Source organism: Chlorocebus sabaeus, chromosome 20 (genome assembly GCF_047675955.1).
Source record: "Chlorocebus sabaeus isolate Y175 chromosome 20, mChlSab1.0.hap1, whole genome shotgun sequence".
Classification (NCBI taxonomy): domain Eukaryota; kingdom Metazoa; phylum Chordata; class Mammalia; order Primates; family Cercopithecidae; genus Chlorocebus; species Chlorocebus sabaeus.
The window spans coordinates 81,953,337-81,976,582 of NC_132923.1; the positions used below are offsets into that span (position 1 = coordinate 81,953,337).

Genomic DNA, 23,246 nt, shown 5'->3' on the forward strand with positions numbered 1-23,246 from the left:
AATATTTATTCATTTCATTTTTGGCTGTGGAGCTTTTTTCCCCAAACAAAACCTTTTAGGGAAAGTCCAATATATAACAAACATGGAGCTACTTTGAGTCAAGCTGGGTGGGGCCAGGAGTCCAGCCCTTGTGGCCACGCCCTCGTGCCCTCCTTCCCCAGGGATTGCTGGAGGCCCCAGCAGAGCCCAGTTAACAACCTGCAGAACTCCATGTCCTCTTATGGCCCCGCCCAGGCAGGTCACAACAAGCCAGATTTCAGCTCAACATCCAAAGGACCCTTTTACAATCATAGTTGCCCTGCACTGGGAAGAGCTGTCTTGGGGGTGTGCAAGGAGAGCCTGGACAGACAGACGGAGTTACTATCGCAGAGCAGAGCAGTGGTCACCAAATGAGGTTCCCAAGCCCAGGGTGTAACAGGATGATCCATCGGGATGCCTGAAAAAATGTTAGTGTTTGTCTTGGTTTGGGTTTCCCTAGAAACCAACCCTAAGACAAAGATTTGAGTGCAAGCAGTTTATTTGGGAGGTGAAGTAAACACCAGCAGGGGAGTAGAGAAGGGATGACAGCCAATAATGGGTTCATTCTCAAGCAGGTTACCAGTGGTGGCCACTACAGTGTAACTGCACTCGGAAAACTGGAAACCAATGTAAAACATGCGTTTCAAAGGTACAGCCCACAAGGGGTGAGGGAGCTGGTATTTATAACCAACTTCCCTTAGTGAGGGTAGCTCCAGAGGGGTGTGGAGTCCCTGGCACTTCTAGCCCTCCATAGGCAGCACAGCTGGCTCTGGCAGCCAGAGAGCCTTTCGCTCCATTATAGATGAATGTTCCTCCCCAGCACACATTATTTTTGTAACACACATGAACTCATTCTTATCTCATGGCAAAATATTAAAGAATTGCCTAATTTAAAGTTGTGGCCAGGGGCCAGATGCAGTGGCTCACACCTGTAATCCCAGCACTTTGGGAGGCCAAGGCTGGTAGATCACTTGAGGCCAGGAGTTCGAGACCAGTCAAAACCCCATCTCTACTAAAAATACAAACATAATCGGTCATGGTGGCTCATGCCTGTAGTCCCAGCTGCTTGCGGGGTTGAGGCATGAGAATCGCTAGAACCTGGGAGGCAGAGGTTGCAGTGAGCTGAGATCCCACCACTACACTCAAGCCTGGGCTACAGAGGAAGACTTTGTCTCAAAAAAAAAAAACAAAAAAAACTTGTGGCCAGGCTTGGTGATTCACGCCTATGATCCCAGCACTTTAGGAGGCCGAGGTGGGAAAACAGCTTGAGCCCAGGAATTCCAGACCAAGCTAGGCAACATAGCAAGATGCTATCTCTAAAACAACAAAAACATTAGCCAGGGGTGGTGGTGCAGCCTATAGTCCCAGCTACTTGAGAGGCTTAGAGATGTGAGCATCGCTTGAGCTCCTCCACCAGAAGGTTGAGGCTATAGTTAGCCATGATGACGCCACTGTACCCCAGCCTGGGCTGGACACAGCAAGACCTGTCTCAATAAATAAATAAATAAAGTTGTTACACAGGTTTCTCTTATAAAAAGGCAAGCGTCACAAATTTACTGACCTTTTTTGTTGTTTTTTTTGTTTGTTTGTTTTTTTGACACAGTCTCGCTCTATTGACCAGGCTGGAGTGTAGTGGCTTGATCTCTGCTCACTGCAACCTCCACTTTCCAGGTTTGAGTAATTCTCCTACTTCAGCCTCCCGAGTAGCTAGGATTACAAGTGTCTGCTACCACGCCTGGCTAATTTTTTTTTTTTTTTTTGTATTTTTAGTAGAGATGGGATTTTACCATATTGGCCAGGCTGGTCTCGAACTCCTGACCTCAGGCAATCTGCCCGCCCTGGCCGCCCAAAGCGCTGGGATTACAGGCATGAGCCGCCGCACCTGGCCTTGCTGACCTTCTCTACAGTGACAGTGACTGTCTGTAATATAATAGCTGATAGAGATATTTGAACAAATGTACTCGTTTTGTAAGGTAAACAATCTCTTTAAAAGTTTTATTGCATATATTTTAACTTGCTTTTTATTTGCAATTTATTCTACAGAAACGTTGCAATGGTAGTACAGCAGTCCCTCTCACTCACCTTCCCCTGATGTTAACATCTTTTTTTTTTTTGAGATGGAGTCTTGCTCTGTTGCCCAGGCTGGAGTGCAATGGCACGATCTCAGCTCACTGCAACCTCTGCCTCCCGGGTTCAAGCAGTTCTCCTGTCTCAGCCTCCCGGGTAGCTGGGACTATAGGCGCCCACCACCACGCTCTGCTAACGTTTTTGTATTTTTAGTAGAGGAAGGGTTTTACATGTTGGCCAGGCTGACCTCGAAATCCTGACCTCAGGTGATTTGCCCACTGTGGCCTCCCAAAGTGCTGGGATTACAGGTGTAAGCCACCGCATCCGGCCCGATGTTAACATCTTCTACATGAACTAAGATAATTGTACCATTTTACATTTCCACCAGCAGTATACAGAAGTTCCACATCCTCATCAACACTTGGTATGGTCAGTCTTTTCAATTTTAGCCATCCTAATAGGTGGGTAGTAGTATCTCATTGTGGTTTTAATTTGCATTTCCTTAATGCCTAATGACATTGAGTTTATTTTCATGTACTTATTTGCTATCCATATATCTTCTTGGTAAAGTGTCTGTTACATCTTTTATACATTTTTTATTTTGTTGTTTCTTATTATTGAGATACATATGAACTCACATATATTCTGGATATAAGTCCTTTATTACAGTGGTCCCCAGCCTTTTTAGCACCAGGAACTGGTTTCATGGAACACAATTTTTCCACAGACCAGGGTAGGGCGAGGTGGCAGGGAAGGATGGTTTCAGGATGAACCTGTTCCACCTCATATCATCAGGCATTAGTTATATTCTCATAAGGAGCGTGCAACCTAGATCCTTCACATGTGCAGTTCACAATAGGGTTCGGCTCCTGTGAGAATCTAATGCCGCCGCTGATCTGACGGGAGGCGGCGCTCACCCACTGCTCACCTCCTGCTGTGTGGCCTGGTTCCTAACAATCCCAGGGAAAGAGGGCACAGGGGCTGGCCCCGAGGGCTGGACTCCCGGCCTCACCCAGCTTGATTCAAAGTGGCTACATGTTTGTTATATATTGGACTTCCCCTAAAAGCTTCTGTTTGCGAAAAAAAGAAAAAAAGAGCTCCTCAGCCCCCAAAAATAATAAATGTTTCATAACCACTGAATTCCAGTTCAGTTTCTAGACGTGGTCCTGTGGGTGATTGGGTTGAACACTCCAGCACATAAATCTTTAAAAAGCAACATCAGGTTCTAGCACCTCTCTGGTTGCTTAGGAGGGTAGCAATTTTTTCCCACTCAACCTCCAGGTTGTATGCCTTCAGCACCCTCTTGCAACATGGACCACAAGTAACATAACAATAAGTGGGCATCAAACGTAGGCAGTCGTGTGGCAACCAGGTTCTGAGGATCAGCTACTGGGCGTGGGAAGCTGGTCATCTGCAATACCTTGGCAAGGTGAATAAAGACGGCTTTACTTCTTCAAAAACATTTGTTTTGACACCGGTGAATAACTGCTTTTTGTAAGACACTCGCACACTGAAGAAAGTGTTTCAAGTATTTTTTATCATGTGAGCTTTGTGGACGAAGCTGTGGTATGCCAGTCTCCTCTAGGGACAACCTGCTCCCCGATTCTCAATGACATAAAACAGTGAGGGAAGGGCACCCACAAGGGCTGACTCAGGGGTGAAGCCGATGTTCCCCATGGCTGGACATTGCCTGAGATCAGCAGTTTCCTCATCAGTGAGGCCCTGCTAAGCTTCCAGAAGCATCCTGGGATGGCAATGGGGTGTTCCTGGAGTGTCCTAGAATTGCCGTGTAATACATGCTACACTCTCCCACCACTTTCTGAACTTTAATAAACAAGGGGCCAAGCACTCTGGCTTTAGAATAGAAAGGGTCACACGAGTGTCAACCATGTCCCATCCCTTCAGTCCATCTGCTCTCTGGCCCCCATGTTCATGTCACTGACTGAGTTGAGTTCTCAGGATAATTGATCTCCTGCAACAAAAGATACCTGTCCCCCGCTGTCCTGGAAGACACTGTGACCTTCAGGTATGCAGCTCCGGCAAAGGTGATCCCCATACATCTCTCCCTTCTCCCAGGCCCATGTGTCCTTTCTCTAAGACACCCCACTCCCACACCGATGCTCTCACCCCCAGATTTGTCTTCAGACCTTTGGGCTCTCCAGTCACTGCGGGCTGTCCTTCACATGTGGCTTTAAGAAGTAGGATCTGAATTGTAATCCACAGTTGGAGGGCACTTCCCCTTAGTAAATGGTGTGATCCTTTCCCTTTAAAAAGACAGAAAAAATTAAAAATGGAAGTGATCCCTTGGAAGGGAGTGGGCTCCTCATCCCTGGAGGGACACCCATAGGGGATGAACAGGTACCTGTTGGTTCTGCTTCACAGGAGATCCTACATTGGTGAGAGGCCAAAATTGATGACCTCTAGACCTTTCCAACAAAACAGCCTGATTCTAAGGATGGGATTCCAGCGATTCATACCCAGTTCAGCTCATTAAAGCACCCAAGTTGGCTTGTAAGAACTTCAGGTACAAAATCATAGTGCCTGGAAGATTATCTGACCCAACCCTGAGAGGAAGAACAAGGACCAGAGAGAGAAGGGAACTTCCCTGAGGTCACCTGAAGGCCAGCATCAGGGCCAGAATGTAAGCCCTGACCTCATCCCACTTTCCCTCCACTGCTCCAGTTCTTTCCCATGAGTGGAAACCTGGAGGACTCAACCTCCCATCCCATGAGCCCTTTGGAAGATGGCACTACTATAAGAACCCCTTGATGTGTGTGTCAAACAGCATCCGCCAGCCCGTACGTTACACACTTGATGTATCTGTTTGTTTTCTGTCCTCCCCAACAAGATGTGAACTCCATGAATGCAGGACTTGGACTTCTTCATTGGTATTTCCCCTATGCCTAGATCATTACCTGTGCTTAACAAATATTTGTCAAAGGAGGGAGGACTCACCAGGGTAAGAAAGGTCTTTCCCACCATCCAGTGGGTCTCCACGCCTCCTGTCTCACCATTCCTCACCATGTTCACGGCCCCTGGCCCGGCCCCATGCCTCATTTCTCATCTCTACCATTGAGGCAGCCTCCTTGTCTCTATCCCCGCAACAGTCCATAATGCCATAAGTATGTTTATTAAACACAAGAATTACTTCCCATTAAAATCCTTCTGGATATCTGGGAAAAAAATATTTGCAAAACACATATCTGATAAAGGTCTTATGCTTAGAATATCTAAGGAACTCAAAGCTGAATATAAGAAACCAAGCAACCCATTTGTTTAAAATGTGCAAAAGATTTGAAAACACTTCACCAAAAGAAGACATCAGAGGACGCATATGAAAAGATCCTCAACATCTTGTCACTGGAGAAATGCAAATTCAAACCATAATGAAATATACTATTAGAATGGCTTAAATTAGAAAAGAAAATACCCTGACAATACCAAGTGCTGACAAGGATGCAGAACCCTTAGACCCCTCATACATTGCTGGTGGGAGGGCAAAATGGACCAGCCATTTCAAGATAGTTCAACAGCTTCTTACAAAGTTATACACACACCCACCAAATGACCTAGAAATCCTATTCCTAGATATTTACCAGAGAGAAATAGAAACGTATGTCTACGTGAAGACCTGTATGTAACTGTAGCAGCTTTATTAAAAATTCCCCAAACTGTAAACAATCCAAATGTCCCTCAACTTAGGAATGGATAAACAAACTGTGTCGCAACCATACAGTGCAATCCAACTCAGCATTAAAAAGGAACGAACTATGGATACATACAACAACAGCATGGCTGAATCTCAAGAGCACTGTGTAACATGAAAGAAAAAGATACAAAATTCTACATACAGATGATTCCATTTATATGACATTCTGGAAAAGGCAAAACTCCAGGGATGACAGAGTTGCCAGGGATGGCAGTAGGAGGAGTAGACTGACTACAGATAGCATAAGGGGGATAGGAATATTCTACATCTTGCCTGAGGTGATATGTATGACAACTACATGCATTTGTCAAAATTCATAGAATTGGGCTGGGTGTGGTGGCTCATGCCTGTAGTCCCAGCACTCTGGGAGGCTGAGGTGGGTGGATTGCTTGAGCTCAGGTGTTCAAGAACAGCCTGGGCACAATAGCAAAAGCACATCTCTACAAAAAATTTAAAAATTACCTGGGTGCAGTGGTGCACACCTATAGTCCCAGTACTCGGGAGGCTGAGGTGGGAGGATTGCTTGAGCCCAGAAGGTTGAGGCTGCCATAAGTCATGTTCATGCCACTGCGCTCTAGCTCGGGTGACAGAGTGTTGACACTATCTCAAAAAACAACAGAAAAACCTCATAGAGTTGTATACCTAAAGAGAATGAATTTTACTGCATGTGAGTTATACTATAATAAGTTCAACTTTAGGCTGGGCGCGGTGGCTCATGCCTGTATTCCTAGCACTTTGGGAGGCCAAGGCAGGTGGATCACCTGAGGTCAAGAGTTTGAGACCAGCCTGGCCAACATGACGAAACCCCGTCTCTATTACAAATACAAAAGTTAGCCAGGCGTGGTGGGAGGTGTAATCCCAGCTACTCGGGAGGCTGAGGCAAAAGAATTGCTTGAACCCAGGAGGCAGAGGTTGGAGTGAGCCGAGATCACGCCATTGCACTCCAGCCTGAGCAACAGAGCAAAATAAAACTCTGTCTCGAAAAAAAAATAAATAAATAAATAAAATAAATAAATTCAACTTTAAAAAAATTATGTGGCTTCTCACATACAAGATAAAGTCCAAGCAGCTTAGCTATGCATTCCAGCCCTCTAAGGACTGACCGAACCACCTCTCCTGCCTTATTATCCACTATTCCCCTCTACACACCCCACACATCATTCAAAATGGGCCATTTAGTATTGCCCAGGTATTTCCTGAACTTTTTGCTTCCTTTCCTTTACTCATGCTCTTCCCTCTGTCCTAAATATTTTTCTCCTCCCTGGAAGAAGAAAACCCTTGAAGAAACAACACAGCTTGGAGCCAGATGGACCAGAGACCCACTCCTATTTTGTGACTGTACTAGACAGAGAGCAAAAATGGCCCAGGCCTCCATAGCTCTTTGTATTGGTGGCTTTTCCAATGCGATTGCAGCCTCTCCCATCAAGAGGTGGAGTCTACTCCCCACGCACCCCCGCCCTGCTTGAATCTGGGCTGGCCATGAACTTGCTTTGGCCAACAGAATGTGGTAGAAATAATGGTGTGGCTGGGCTGCAAAAGGCCTTGCACACTTCCTCTCTCAAACCCCAGCCTCCTTCATAGAGGCAAGCCTGGGCTACACTGCTGAAGGCTGGAGTCTGTGTGGAAGAGAGTATAGTTGTTCCATCCAAGACTATCCCAGACCAGCCAGCCCCCAGCCAACCCATAGACTCATGAACAATAACAAATGGCTATTGTTTTAAGCCACTGAGTTTCTGGGTGGTTTGTTATGTAGCAATAGCTAACTGCTATAGTCAGTAACTCGCTGTGGCTCTGGGAAAGTTACTCAGTTTCCTCATCCTCATCTATATAATAAAGGCAGTTATTACATACCTCACAGGGCTTTGTGATGCCCATGAGAGATGATTTTTTTTTAATTGAGATGGAGTCTCATTCTGTTGCCTAGGCTGGAGTACAGTGGTGGGATCTCAGCTCACTGCAACTTCCACTGCTGGGTTCAAGTGATTCTCCTGCCTCAGCCTCCTGAGTAGTTGAGACTACAGGCACCCGCCACCGCACCCGGCTAATTTTTGTATTTTTAGTAAAGACATGCTTTCACCATGTTGGCCAGGCTGGTCTCGAACTCCTCAGGTGATCTGCCTGCCTCAGCCTCCCAAAGTGCTGGGATTACATGCATGAACCACTACTCCCGGATGAGAGATGTTTATACAGAGCTGAGTACAGTGCCTGGCACACAGTCAACCTTTGATTAACGGTTGTTACCCCTTTCCAAGCCCAACTCTTATCCAGCTTTTCAGAACCAGATCAAATGCCACTTCTTCCAAGTGGCCCTCCCTGCTTGGACAGCTCCAAATTCAATGTAATATTTGCCTCCTCTGAACTCCCATAGTATTTCTTCTTTCCCACTCCAATACAGTCTATCTGCAACTATAAGCAATTTGGAAAAACAGCCATAGCCTTAAACATAGGTATTCAGTACAAATGTATACTCAATGCCAGAAAAAGATGAAATGATCTGCATAGATTAGGGACAGAAAGTCTGTTCTGCCTCCCAGGCCTCTGCTCCTTCCAACCATTACACACAGACCCCTTCAAGGGTGATCCCAGCAGACTTCCTTGCACGTTCTTCGTGCTCAGTAAATGTATCCTAAATTGAATCAGCTAAATTGGGGGTGGCATTTTCCCCCTTGGGGGCAATGAAAACATGCAAGAGGGTTTTGGGGTCTTCCCAGACTGGGGACCACTACTCCCCAACCAGTGGGCAGGCACCTGGAATGCTAACCGTCCTGCCACTGGGCAGGAGAATCTGGCACCATGTAGAAGAGGCACCTTACCCCTCCCACATGCCGGCAGTGCCCTGCTGTGTGGTGCTGGGCTATGGGGAAAGAGTTGGATGGCAAGTCTTCCACATAGACCCTGGCCTGTGAGACAGGCTTCATTGTGCCCACTCTACAGCTAAGAAAAGAGAGTTGTGGTTAGTAGCCCAGGGTCACACAGCTAAGAGATGCCAAAGTGGAGACTTTAACCTGCTCTCCCGATGTTCACCAACTTGTTGGAGCCTCAAACGGGCCATGTCAGGGTGAAAAGTCCATGGTGATCTGAAGGCCATCAAGCAGATGACACAGAGCGGAGTCCAGGCTACCTATGGGGACATGGGCTATAAATGCTGACGTCATTTAGGGAACAAAATATGCAACAGGAAGGTCACAGGACTTGTCAATAGCATATGGCTTGTAAACAACAGAACCACAGTCCCCTACCTCAATATAGGACACATTTTTGGGGGGGTCTACTGTAATATTTTATAACCCCCTAAAGGTTTCCTACCTGAGCAACTGTTAATTCAGATATGAGAAGGCAAAGGCGAGTCCCGTCCCAACATTATATCTTCCAAGTGGCGTTTTCCAAAGATTTCCTCCCACGTCAACTGCACTTTGAAGAACACTTACTGGCTGCTTGATTTGCAGGTATTCGTCAGCAAAGACACCAGACTCCTCCATCAAGACTCGGCTGATCCCACCCCACCTGATCCACCTGGCTTTGTTCTTCTGTATCCCCTGCCACAGCCCACCCTCCCGCTGCTCAGCCATCCCTGATCAGGCCAGGCTCGTTTACCCCTCACACCCAGACTGGCTGCCTGGAATATCCTCCATCTCTCCAGGCCACCTTTCAGGGTAGACATGCCCACATGCTCATGGCACCTGGCTGAGCCCTCCTTCATGTACCTGATGCTAAATCAACCCTTCCCCTCTGCCCCGTTTGCCTGAGACCTTCTGTGTTCTGACCCCTAGCAAATATCCACTAAATTCAATTAAATCATCAACCCTTTTTCTCCCCCACCCCCTACCCCCATCCAAGGCCAACGTTTCTCCCTGTGCTCAGGGTGATCACCCCTCCAGCCCAAGCAAAGAGCATGTTCCACCACCTCACAAGGAATCTCCCACTCCTTCCCTGCCCATCAGCCCAGAAATATACTCAAGTTTCTACCCCATCCACCTCCACCAGAAATACAGAGAGGAATAAGGAGAGCAAGGGAGACAGAGGGAAGGCAGGAGGGAAGGCAGGCAGGCAGGCAGGAAGGAAGGAAGGAAGGAAAGTGGAGGAGGGAGGGGGGAAGGGAGAGAGGGAAGGAAGGAGAAATGAAAAAGTAGGGCCTTCTCTCCCAAATGCCTTCTCTTGGAGCAAAGCCCAGTTTCCCCTGGTGCCACACAGTCTGAATGGCAACCAACTGACTTCCGTGTCCCAGAGTAAACGTGCAGAGGGGTTGAGGGGAGAAGGAGGGGACTCCACGTGCTGAACTTCCTGAGTCCCTCTTTCCTACCCAAACTTCCAAATCTCTCACCAAAACAGCATGCACAAAGGGTAAAAGGAGAGTGATCAAATAAGGTCAGGTGGAGTAAGGGCAGGAAGATGGGTCATGGTGAAGGCCAACCATGCCTCAGCTTCCCTGGGTTCAAAGAGCCTTCCCTTCTGCTCTCATCTTCCAGAAAGCTTCGGGGGAAAGAGTGGGCAAAGTGTTCTGGACAGAGAGAGAGAAGTCCTGGGCTCCACCTGCCCTCATCCTTCTCAGGCTGCCCTGTAGCTCTGGGGAGGTGGGTGAGTGCCCTCCCCATGAAGCTGGAGCCACTCTGGACCAGACTGCTGTCTGATTCTCTTCTGCAGTGTCCTAGGAACCAGCAAGGTGCCTGGCACACAGTAGGTGCACAATCAATTTTTGAGAAATATATGCATCAATGCCATTTACTAACAGTGACTTTGGAAAATCACTTTTTCTCTTCAAACTTCGATACTCTCAACTGAAAAGCATTGAAAGTAATCGCTACCCTTTAAAGCTATTGTATGCAATAAGTACATACAAAATCACTTTGTCCGACCAGGCACAGTGGCTCATGCCTGTAATCCCAGGACTTTGGGAGGCTGAGACGGGCAGATCACTTGAGGCCAGGAGTTTGAGAACAGCCTGGCAACATGGCGAAACCTCCTGTACAAAAATTACAAAATTAGCTGGGCGTGGTGGCACGCACCTGTAGTTCCAGCTACTTGGAAGCCTGAGGTGGGAGAAGTGCTTGAGCCCAGGAGGTCAAGGCTGCAGTGAGCCAAGATCACGCCACTGCACTCCAGCCTGGGTGACAGGGCAAGCCTCTGTCTAAAAAAAGAAAAAACAAAGCAAAACAAAAACAACAACAACAGAAAATCCCATCACTTTGTCCATTTTAAAGATAGTCCAAGAATATAAAAATGTATTACTATCATTACAGAGAATAGACATTTATGATTTCCATTTCAGATTTCTAGACAAAGAATATGCCTTTTAGCTTCAAATACCAAAAATGCAGTATGCATGCTGGAGCATTTAGGAGAAGGTGTACTCATGGCTGCCATTTCCTTTAAACTTTATTAAAACTGAAAGATAATTAACAGATGGATAGACAGGTAGAAAGATAGGTCATAAAGCAAAAAGAGTAAAACATTAGTGGTACTGGTTGAGCTTCCCTTATCTGAAAATCCAAAATCCAAATGCTCTGAAATCTGAAACTTTTTGAGCACCAACATGATGCCACGTGGTGAAACCCCATCTACAAACAATACAAAATTAGCTGGGCGTGGTGGCACATGCTGTAGTCCCAGCTACTTGGAAGGCTGAGGTGGGAGGATTGCTTGAGCCTGGGAGGTCAAGGCTGCAGTGAGCCATGATTGTGCCACTGCACTCCAGCCTCTAGCCTAACCCTGTGTCAAAAAAAAAAAAAAAAAAAAAAAAAAAAAAAAAAAAAATTCATGGTTATTATAATTTCTTCATGAATTTTATTGTTTACCATGATTAAATACTCATCTTTGTTTCACTTACCATTTTTGTCTTGAATTCTATTTTGCTTAGTGTTTGTATTACTACTCTTCCTTCTCGTCGTTGGTTACATTTATCTGATATATCATAGCCAGATGTATTTTTACATGCAAGTCTTCCCCTTTCTTTCTTTCTTTCTTTCTTTCTTTTTTTTTTTTTTTTTTTTTTTTTGAGATGGAGTTTCGCTCTTGTCACCCAGGCTGGAGTGCAATGGCACAATCTTGGCTCACTGCACCCTCTGCCTCCCAGATTCAAGTGATTCTCCTGCCTCAGCCTCCTGAGTAGCTGGGATTACAGGCATGCAGCACCACGCCTGGCTAATTTTTGCATTTTTAGTAGAGATGAGGTTTCACCACGTTGGCCAGGCTGGTCTCAAACTCCTGACCTCAGGTGATTCACCCACCTCAGCCTCTCAAAGTGCTGGGATTACAGGCATGAGCCACTGCACCCAGCCATGTCTTCCCCTTTCTTAAGCTCTCCATGTTAATTCATTTTTCATTTGACTGGAGTATATCTTTCAGTAATATTTTCAGAAAACATGCATTTCATATACATTCCAATATTTGTGCATCTCTCATTTGCTTTGCACATGAATGACTGGTTGGCTACATAGAAGACTCTACATAGTCCCAATTCTTTTCCTTGAGAATTATATAAACAGTGTTTTCTATCATTTATGTTTCAGAAGAGAAGTATGAAATATGCCTGATTGTCTTTTATCTAGATTGCAGGTTCAGTGTCATTTTAGATATGATACTAGCAAGATTTTTATTTTACCTTTGAAACCCAGAAATTTCACCACACTTTTCATAGATTGGATGGGTATATTAACCTCTCTCCCTCCTGAAACCTCACTAAAACAAAGTAAAGGAATAAAAATGTTAAGGCATATACCCACAAGGGCAAAAAGAATAGAAGCAGCAGCAGGGAGAAAAAATATTTTGGAAGTTGAAAAGCAGATGGAAGAATGGTGACTAACCTAGTAGACCTAAGAAAGCTAAACCCCAAATCAGTAGAGGGTAAAGCTAAGAATCCCCCGACTCCAAAAGACTAAGGTACCAGGTACCTCTGGAAGTGGGAATGAAGATGAAACCTAAAACAGGGATCGAGCTGTATAATATCCATTTGATAATCTGTATAATATCAGTTTCTCTTCCGCACTGTCTGCAGCCAGATGAGTGCCCTTCATTTAGCCTGGCAGAAGATTGGAGATTTATTCTCTGGAGACAGATTCTCTGTTCAGAACAGCACCAGACATAGTTGAAATCATGAGTACCATATTTAAAACAGGGAATTGGGCTGGGCACGGTGGCTCATGCCTGTAATCCCAGCACTTTGGGAGGCCAAGGCAGGCAGATCACCTGAGGTCAGGAGTTCGAGACCAGCCTGACCAACATGGAGAAACTCTGTCTCTACTAAAAATATCAAATTAGCCGGGCATGGTGGCACATGCCTGTAACCCTAGCTACTCAGGAGGCTGAGGCAGGAGAATCACTTGAACCCAGGAAGCGAAGGTTGTGGTGAGCTGAGATCATGCCATTGCACTCCACCCTGGGCAACAAGAACAAAACTCTGTCTCAAAACAAACAAACAAACAAACAGGGAATTAAATAGAAGTTGAATCACTAAATATTGAGAACTGTAGCCTCTTTCCTTCAACTTAGATTCTAGAGCTTGGACAGCCAAGCTTACACCCCCCAGAGAAGCTTGCTCTGGCCAAGGCCAAGAGGAAAGCTCTAACAGTAGTGACATTGGGAGTTCACCCAGTGAAAACACCCAGCTTGATCATTCTGTGGTGGAGTCCATAATCAACAAGTACCCCAGAGCCTTCAGAAGGATTTACAGTTGGACAGGGATGCAGCGCCAAGGATCACCAGACATTCGAGGAAAAACCTCTGATACGGAAGACTGAGGCCAAAATGAACATACAGAAAAATGAGATTTGGAAAAAATGGGGACAATGTCAAGCAAATAGTCTTAATATCTTCAAAAAGAAGATATTAATCTTTAATCTTTTGAAAATATTTGTCTTAATATCTTCAAAAGATGAGAAAGCACTGCCTTCATGAAACCAGAGCATATTGTTATCAAAGGAACATTCAGAAAACAAAAAATAACTCTTAAAACTTAAAAATATGAATGCAAAAATGAAATTTTTTTTTTTAATTTATTTATTATTATTAAACTTCAAGTTGTAGGGTACATGTGCACAACGTGCAGGTTTGCTACATATGTATACTTGTGCCATGTTGGTGTGCTGCACCCATCAACTCGTCATTTACATCAGGTATAACTCCCAATGCAATCCCTCCCCCCTCCCCCCTCCCCATGATAGGCCCCGGTGTGTGATGTTCCCCTTCCCGAGTCCAAGTGATCTCATTGTTCAGTTCCCGCCTATGAGTGAGAACATGCGGTGTTTGGTTTTCTGTTCTTGTGATAGTTTGGTGAGAATGATGGTTTCCAGCTGCATCCATGTCCCTACAAAGGACACAAACTCATCCTTTTTTATGGCTGCATAGTATTCCATGGTGTATATGTGCCACATTTTCTTAATCCAATCTATCACTGATGGACATTTGGGTTGATTCCAAGTCTTTGCTATTGTGAATAGTGCTGCAATAAACATACGTGTGCATGTGTCTTTATAGCAGCATAATTTATAATCCTTTGGGTATATACCCAGTAATGGGATGGCTGGGTCATATGGTACATCTAGTTCTAGATCCTTGAGGAATCGCCATACTGTTTTCCATAATGGTTGAACTAGTTTACACTCCCACCAACAGTGTAAAAGTGTTCCTATTTCTCCACATCCTCTCCAGCACCTGTTGTTTCCTGACTTTTGAATGATCGCCATTCTAACTGGTGTGAGATGGTATCTCATTGTGGTTTTGATTTGCATTTCTCTGATGGCCAGTGATGATGAGCATTTTTTCATGTGTCTGTTGGCTGTATGAATGTCTTCTTTTGAGAAATGTCTGTTCATATCCTTTGCCCACTTTTTGATGGGGTTGTTTGTTTTTTTCTTGTAAATTTGTTTGAGTTCTTTGTAGGTTCTGGATATTAGCCCTTTGTCAGATGAGTAGATTGCAAAAATTTTCTCCCATTCTGTAGGTTGCCTGTTCACTCTGATGGTAGTTTCTTTTGCTGTGCAGAAGCTCTTTAGTTTAATGAGATCCCATTTGTCAATTTTGGCTTTTGCTGCCGTTGCTTTTGGTGTTTTAGACATGAAGTCTTTGCCCATGCCTACGTCCTGAATGGTACTACCTAGGTTTTCCTCTAGGATTTTTATGGTATTAGGTCTAACATTTAAGTCTCTAATCCATCTTGAATTAATTTTCGTATAAGGAGTAAGGAAAGGATCCAGTTTCAGCTTTCTACTTATGGCTAGCCAATTTTCCCAGCACCATTTATTAAATAGGGAATCCTTTCCCCATTTCTTGTTTCTCTCAGGTTTGTCAAAGATCAGATGGCTGTAGATGTGTGGTATTATTTCTGAGGACTCTGTTCTGTTCCATTGGTCTATATATCTGTTTTGGTACCAGTACCATGCTGTTTTGGTTACTGTAGCCTTGTAGTATAGTTTGAAGTCAGGTAGCGTGATGCCTCCAGCTTTGTTCTTTTGACTTAGGATTGTCTTGGAGATGCGGGCTCTTTTTTGGTTCCATATGAACTTTAAAGCAGTTTTTTCCAATTCTGTGAAGAAGCTCATTGGTAGCTTGATGGGGATGGCATTGAATCTATAAATTACCTTGGGAAGTATGGCCATTTTCACGATATTGATTCTTCCTATCCATGAGCATGGTATGTTCTTCCATTTGTTTGTGTCCTCTTTGATTTCACTGAGCAGTGGTTTGTAGTTCTCCTTGAAGAGGTCCTTTACATCCCTTGTAAGTTGGATTCCTAGGTATTTTATTCTCTTTGAAGCAATTGTGAATGGAAGTTCATTCCTGATTTGGCTCTCTGTTTGACTGTCACTGGTGTATAAGAATGCTTGTGATTTTTGCACATTAATTTTGTATCCTGAGACTTTGCTGAAGTTGCTTATCAGCTTAAGGAGATTTTGGGCTGAGACAATGGGGTTTTCTAAATATACAATCATGTCGTCTGCAAACAGGGACAATTTGACTTCTTCTTTTCCTAACTGAATCCCCTTGATTTCTTTCTCTTGCCTGATTGCCCTAGCCAGAACTTCCAACACTATGTTGAATAGGAGTGGTGAGAGAGGGCATCCCTGTCTTGTGCCAGTTTTCAAAGGGAATTTTTCCAGTTTTTGCCCATTCAGTATGATATTGGCTGTGGGTTTGTCATAAATAGCTCTTATGATTTTGAGGTACGTTCCATCAATACCGAATTTATTAAGCGTTTTTAGCATGAAGGGCTGTTGAATTTTGTCAAAAGCCTTTTCTGCATCTATTGAGATAATGATGTGGTTCTTGTCTTTGGTTCTGTTTATATGCTGGATTATGTTTATTGATTTGTGAATGTTGAACCAGCCTTGCATCCCAGGGATGAAGCCCACTTGATCATGGTGGATAAGCTTTTTGATGTGCTGCTGAATCCGGTTTGCCAGTATTTTATTGAGGATTTTTGCATCGATGTTCATCAGGGATATTGGTCTAAAATTCTCTTTTTTTGTTGTGTCTCTGCCAGGCTTTGGTATCAGGATGATGTTGGCCTCATAAAATGAGTTAGGGAGGATTCCCTCTTTTTCTATTGATTGGAATAGTTTCAGAAGGAATGGTACCAGCTCCTCCTTGTACCTCTGGTAGAATTCAGCTGTGAATCCATCTGGTCCTGGACTTTTTTTGGTTGGTAGGCTATTAATTATTGCCTCAATTTCAGAGCCTACTATTGGTCTATTCAGGGATTCAACTTCTTCCTGGTTTAGTCTTGGAAGAGTGTAAGTGTCCAGGAAATTATCCATTTCTTCTAGATTTTCCAGTTTATTTGCGTAGAGGTGTTTATAGTATTCTCTGATGGTAGTTTGTATTTCTGTGGGGTCGGTGGTGATATCCCCTTTATCATTTTTAATTGCGTCGATTTGATTCTTCTCTCTTTTCTTCTTTATTAGTCTTGCTAGTGGTCTGTCAATTTTGTTGATCTTTTCAAAAAACCAACTCCTGGATTCATTGATTTTTTGGAGGGTTTTTTGTGTCTCTATCTCCTTCAGTTCTGCTCTGATCTTAGTTATTTCTTGCCTTCTGCTAGCTTTCGAATGTGTTTGCTCTTGCTTCTCTAGTTCTTTTAATTGCGATGCAAAAATGAAATTTTTAGTGAGGGAATGGCAGACTATTTCTGGTCACCTGAAAACAATCAGTAGCTCAGACGCGCTCAGGACAGAACCAACCACAGGGCAGGTTTTTCAAATGAATCAGTCAGTGAAAAAGTGCATAAAGAAATCCTTCACACCTGTGATCGATCTTCTGGGCCTCCTGGCATAATTCTCCTGAGCCAGGAGCCCAAGTAGAGCAAGGGCTTTGTGGACGATGCTGAACTTGAGCCTCAGAGAGAATCATGCCCCAGCCTAACAGTCTGACACCCATGGGGACCTGCTGGTTGGCTTCAGTTTGGCAGCATTCATAAGACTTAGGCCTCACCAGGTCCCCCAGGGTATAAACTCTTCTGTTTTTACAGATGGGAAAACTGAGGTCTGGAACACAAAGGGTAACTCTTGGTTGGAGATGGATCTAAAAGGGGAACTCATATTCTGTGTAGTTTATCTCATGCACTCTTGTCCTGATTTGTACCATTTTTTCTGATTATAAAACAATATATGCTTATTTTGAAAAACTCAAACATTTCAACAAGATAGAATATGAAAGAATCTGGTAACCCTGCCCTCCACACATAATCATGGCCAACAGTGTGGTGCTCAGTCCTCCATATTATGCTATCTACACATATGTCAATGGATTTTAAAGTGGGATCATTATTCCTCTATCTTAAAATAAATTTATATGTATCTTACTCTTTCAGATGAAGCTTATAATCAATTTATCCAGTTTCCCCCTCTGGCCCCATCAACCTCTTTAGGATTTGACTTAAGATGTGGACATCACCGGGAAGATTTAATATTTTTCCAATATCATGTCTTTTCATCCAGTTATTCAGGCATTCTTTAACATCTGTTAATGAAGATTTCTATTTTTCTTCATTTATGCCTTAAATATACCAAATTAAGTTTATCCCAAATGTATTTTATCATTTGTGTTGCTAATAAGAATGGGATCTTAGTAAAAAGAACCCTCAAAAATAAAATTTAAAAAAAAGAAGAAGAAGAAAAGAAAGAAAGAAAAGAATGGGATATTGGCCAGGTGCAGTGGCTCACTTATAATCCCAACACTCTTGGAAGCCAAGGCAGGAGGATCACTTGACCCAGGAGTTTGAGACCAGCCTGGGCAACACAGTGACACCCCGTCTCTCTACAAAAAATAGAAAAATTAGCCAGGTGTGGTGGCACATGCCTGTAGTCCCAGTTACTCAGGAGGCTGAGGCAGGATGGTCTATTGAGCCTGGGAAGTGGAGGTTACAATGAGCCATGATCGTGCCACTGCAGCCCTGGGTGGCAGAGCAAGACCCTGTCTAAAAGAAAGGATGGGATCCTTTTTTTTGCCTCAATTAATTTTCCATTTGTTATGGCTGCAGTATAAGAGGAAAATATTCATTTATACACTTGTTGCCTGTCTTTGCCTTAGCTTTACAGTTTTAAAATTAACTCTCTTGGAATTTTTTAGTAAACACACATATCATTATCAATTGTAATAACGTTGCTCTTCCTTACCAAAGTTTTCTATTTTTTATTTATTTTTCCTATCTTATTGCTTTTGCTACAACCTCCAAAACAATGTTAAATAATGCCAATGACACAAGCATCCCCATCTTGTTCTTGACTTCATTGAGAAACCTCTAGTTACTCAATGTTTTTGGCCTTCTCTTTCAAAGCCCTCATCCTCCTCAAGCCTCAAAGGACCTGCTTTTCTCCCCCAGTCTCTATATAAAAATCTCTATCTTACTAGAGGTTTTTGCTTGGGTCTTTGGCAACAGAGGGTGATTTAAGTAATTGTAGTTTCTCTTTCTGGATGTCGTGCATTTTAAGCCTCTGCAAAGAACTTTTTCCTTATATAAATAAGCACAACGGAATTCTACCAAGGCAGGAGCAGCTGCTAAGGGAAAAGGAAGCTAGCATGTGCAACATGCCTCCAAAACAGCATCGACAGGGGCAGTGTACATTCACCTGTGTCATTCATTCAGTCCTCATAATGGATTCTGAAGGTGATTATTAGTTTATGCTCATTTTTCAGATGAGGGAGGTCTTCTCTGAGCAACTTGCCCCAAGTCACACAGCTAAGTGGCAGACATGGAATTCTAAGCCAGGGTTGGAAATCCTGTAATTCTCACTGGCCTGAGTGTTAGATGTGTTAACAGTGGTGAAGGAGAATGCTGAACACAGGAGAAAGACAGATATCCAGAGGGAGAACACAGATGTCCAGGGGGAGGTCCTGTGGGGATGGGGTACCCTTCCCTTCCTTAGTCTTTTGCTAAGCAAACAGCATATAGACTGGACTTTGCAAAAGAGCAGCTGGGAGGAGTGGCCCTGCAGGAGTCTGGGCATGGTACTTGCCCTAGCACCCCCAAATCCTCACATGGGTGTTGATAAAAGGACATTGCCCATGAAGGGGAAGGACCAGATTCTAGTGCCAGCTCTGTCACTCACCAGCTGTGTGACTTTAAGCAAGTTGTCCTCCTCTTTTCCTCTCTCTGGTCCTGGTTTTAACACCCCTAAAATAAGGCTAACTACCTTGACTAGAAAGGGGAAGAAAATGCTTTTGCACCCCAAAAGTGTTTCATTTCATATGATTTACCATTGAACAAGGCAGACGAATATATGCATTTATCTCTACTTCCTCCTGCAACCCATTAAAAGTATAAAGGAATTTTTTAAACATAGACCAACAGGAGGGGGGCTTCAAGATGGCTGACTAGAGGTGCCGAGCACTTGCCTCCTCCACAAAGAAGGACCAAAAGAGCAAGTAGATAACCACACGTTGCATATAGCAAATGAGAGAACATGGAATTCAGCATAGAACTTCCGAGGCATGGAAGGAGAAGGAAGCGGAGCAGCTGGCCTGGCCGGGATCAGCTCAGAGCCAGGAAAAAGTCCCCAGTGTGGAGAAAGGGTGAGCAAGAGATCCCCCGTGGTCCACATTCCCCCCACAGGCTCCTGCAATCCTACCCACAGGAGAGCCCTCAGGCCTTGCAGGCCCTGAGACTAATACAGGGGACTTCTGGGGGTCCATGTGACAGCATTGTTCCCAACAGGGAGTTTGCACTGGTCCCACCTATCCCCTGATACCTAAGCAGTTGCAACACAGCACCATTTTGAAAGCCCAGTCCCCACCAGTCTACATCCTGCTCTGGAGCCCTATGGATCCTGTATCTCCAAATCCCTGGGGCCTTGCTGACATCCCCTCATGTCCACTCAGAGAGCTGCAGTGTTCCAATGCCAGCAGTGCGGACAGGTCCCCAGCATTCTAGCCCATGCAGTGTCCTACACCCTGGGGAATGGGCAGGACAGTGCACTAAATAAGCAGACCTGGGGCAAAGAAAGCTGAAGTTTGTGCTCCCCAGAGCCTGACAGCTAGCTGCCTGGAACCACTGCCACTAACAGCAACCCTACCTCTTCCAGTGGCAGAGCTGCTGCACACCTGCACACTGTCCCAGGGCCTGAGGACAGGCCCACCCTACCTGAACTCTGGTGCCCAAATGTGCCATCTTGGGGCCTAAGGATCCACGCACCCCACTTGCCACTGCCAGAGCCCATGTATACTGTCAGGGAGCCCTTAGACAGGCCCACTCTGCCTGTAGCCACTGCAACCAGGGCTTGTGCATGTTGTCCAGGGACCTTGGGGTAGACTAATGCACCTACCCACTGCCCATGCATGCATCTCCCAGGGGCCCAGGGACCTGCCTACTCAGCCTGCCATCACCACTGCTGGCACACACACACCACCCGGGAGCCTGGGACTGGCCCCTCTTGCCCACCACTGCCACTGCTGGCACCCACATGAACCACTCAGGGGCTAGAGTAGAAGTGTGGCCCATTGCCACTACTGTCACCACCGATGCCATGCATATCACCCAGGGGCCCAAGAACCCACTGGCTCAGGCCACCACTGCCAACACCAGCACCCAAACACACCACCTGGAGGCCTGAGGACCAGCCCACCCAGACCTGCCTCTGTCAGCACTCACATATGTTAACTAGGGGCCCAAGGACTGACATACCCAGCCCACTGTGCCACCACTGGTCCCTGAGGACTAGCCCACCTGGCACCCCCACCCCCAGCAAAGTCTTGCCATAGCCTCTCCTAACAGCCACAGCCTAAGCCACTAAGAAACCCAAAGACACCACTGATGCTGATTATAGCTGAAGAAATCATATAGAAACTACATTACTGCATCCACACAGAATCAAAGCCAAAGTACTGTACCCAACCAACACTATATATACATCTACAGGTAAAAGTAATTCCCTATGAAAGACAGTCATAAAATTGGAAAAAGTGACTGTTATACTAGATGCACACATATGAACACAGGGACACAAGAAACATGAACAAGCAAGGAAACATCATACCTCCAGGGAATACAATATTTCTCCAGTAACAGATCCCAAACCAAAGGAAATCTATGAAATGCCTGAAAAATAATTCAAAATAATGATATTTTAAAAATCAATGAGATATAAGAGAAAACAGATAAAAAATACAAAGAAGTCAGGAAAATAATTGATGATCTGATGATCTGATATTCAACAAAAAGATATCACTAAAAAGGAACCAAACAGAAATCCTAGAACTGAACAATTCAATACAGGAAATTAAAAATATAATCAAGAACTTCAACAATACACTACATCAAGCAGAAGAAAGAATTTTTGAACTTGAAGACAGGCATCTTGAAATAATCTAGTCAGACAGAAAAAAGAAGAAAAAAATTTACAAGATAAAGAAAGTATATGTGACAGAACACCACAATGGAATAAAATATTCTAATTTTGAGAGTTCCAGAAGGAAAAGAGATTGGAAAAGACATAGAAAACCTATTTAATGAAATAATAGCTGAAAACATCCCAAGTCTTGCCAAAGGTATAGACATCCAGATACAGGAAGCCCACAGAACCCCAAATAGATACAATCAAAAGGGCCTTCTCCAAGATACATTACAGTCCAACTGTCAAAAGTCAAAGACTGGTCAGGCATAGTGGCTCACGCCTGTAATCCCAGCACTTTGGGAGGCCGAGGCAGGAGGATTGCTCGAGCCCAGGAGTTCAAGACCTGCCTAGGCAACACAGACCCCATCTCTACAAAAACTAAAAAGTAAAAAAATATATATCTAGGCATAGTGGCACATGCCTATGCTCCCAGCTACTTGGGAGGCTGAGGTGGGAGGATTGCTTGAGCCTGGGAGGTCGAGGCTGCACTGAGCCATGATTGCATGACTACACTCCAGCCTGAGTGACAGAGTGAGACCTTGTCTTAAAAAAAAAAAAAAAAAAAAAAAAATCCAAAACAGCAGAAATCTTACAAGCCAGGAGAGCATAGAATGATTATTCAAAGTACTGAAAGGAAAAAAACAAAAGAAACAAACAAAAAATCTGCCAACCACAAACACTATACCCAGCAAAGCTATCATTCAAAAATGAAGGCAAAATAAATTATTTGCAGCACAAGCAAAAACAGGGAATTATTCACCACTAGACCAGTCCTACAAGAAAAGGTTAAGAGAGTCCCACATCTGGAAGGGAAAGAACAACATCTACAATCATGAAAACATACAAAAGTATTAAACTTTCTGGTAGAGCAAATACACAAACAAGAAAGAGAAAGTAGTCTAATGTTATCACTACAAAAACCCACCAAATTGTAAAAGTAAACAATAAAAGAGGAAGAAAGGAACAAAAGATATATAAAACAATCAGAAAACAACAAAATGACAGGAGTAAGTTCTCGCTTATCAATAACAACTTTGAATGTAAGTGGTTTAGATTTCCCAATTAAAAGATATAGACTGGCTGCTGTCTAGAAGACAACTATCTGCTGCCTACAAGAAATTCACTTCACCTGATAAGACACACATAGATTGGAAGTGGAGGGATGGAAAAAATATTCCACAAAAATGGAAACCAAAATAGTGCAGGAGTAGCTGTACTTATATCAGGCAAAATAGACCTTAAGTAAAAAATAAATAAATAAAAAGAGACAAAGAAAGTCATTATATAATGATAAAGTGATCAATTCATCAAAAGAATATAACAATAGTAAATATATATGTACCAACACCAGAGCACTTAGATATATAAGGCAAATAATATTAGAACTAAAGAGAGAGATAGACCTCAATACAATAATAGCTGTAGACAAGACCCCACTTTCAGCACTGGAAAGATTATCCGACAGAGAGTCAACCAAAAAATATGAGACTTAATCTACACTATAGACCAAATGGACCTAACAGACATTTGCAGAACATTTCATCCAACAGCTACAGAATACACAGTCTTCTCATCAACACATGGAACATTCTCCAGGATAGACCATATGTTAGGCCATGAAACAAGTCACACAA

The 23,246-nt window shown here is 44.0% G+C and overlaps 1 protein-coding gene across 2 annotated transcripts in view; it reads right to left on the minus strand.

The window, feature by feature from the left end:
- Window positions 1-2,096: 2,096 nt before the first annotated feature.
- CIMAP2 (ciliary microtubule associated protein 2) overlaps window positions 2,097-23,246 on the minus strand; it is a 43,441-nt gene continuing 22,291 nt past the window's right edge. The window contains exon 10 of one of the 2 annotated variants that reach the window (XM_007978621.3): window positions 2,097-4,349. In XM_007978621.3, the coding sequence (XP_007976812.2) occupies window positions 4,277-4,349 (73 nt within the window). In that variant the 3' untranslated portion in view covers window positions 2,097-4,276. The other variant, XM_073007260.1, reaches the window with a different exon arrangement.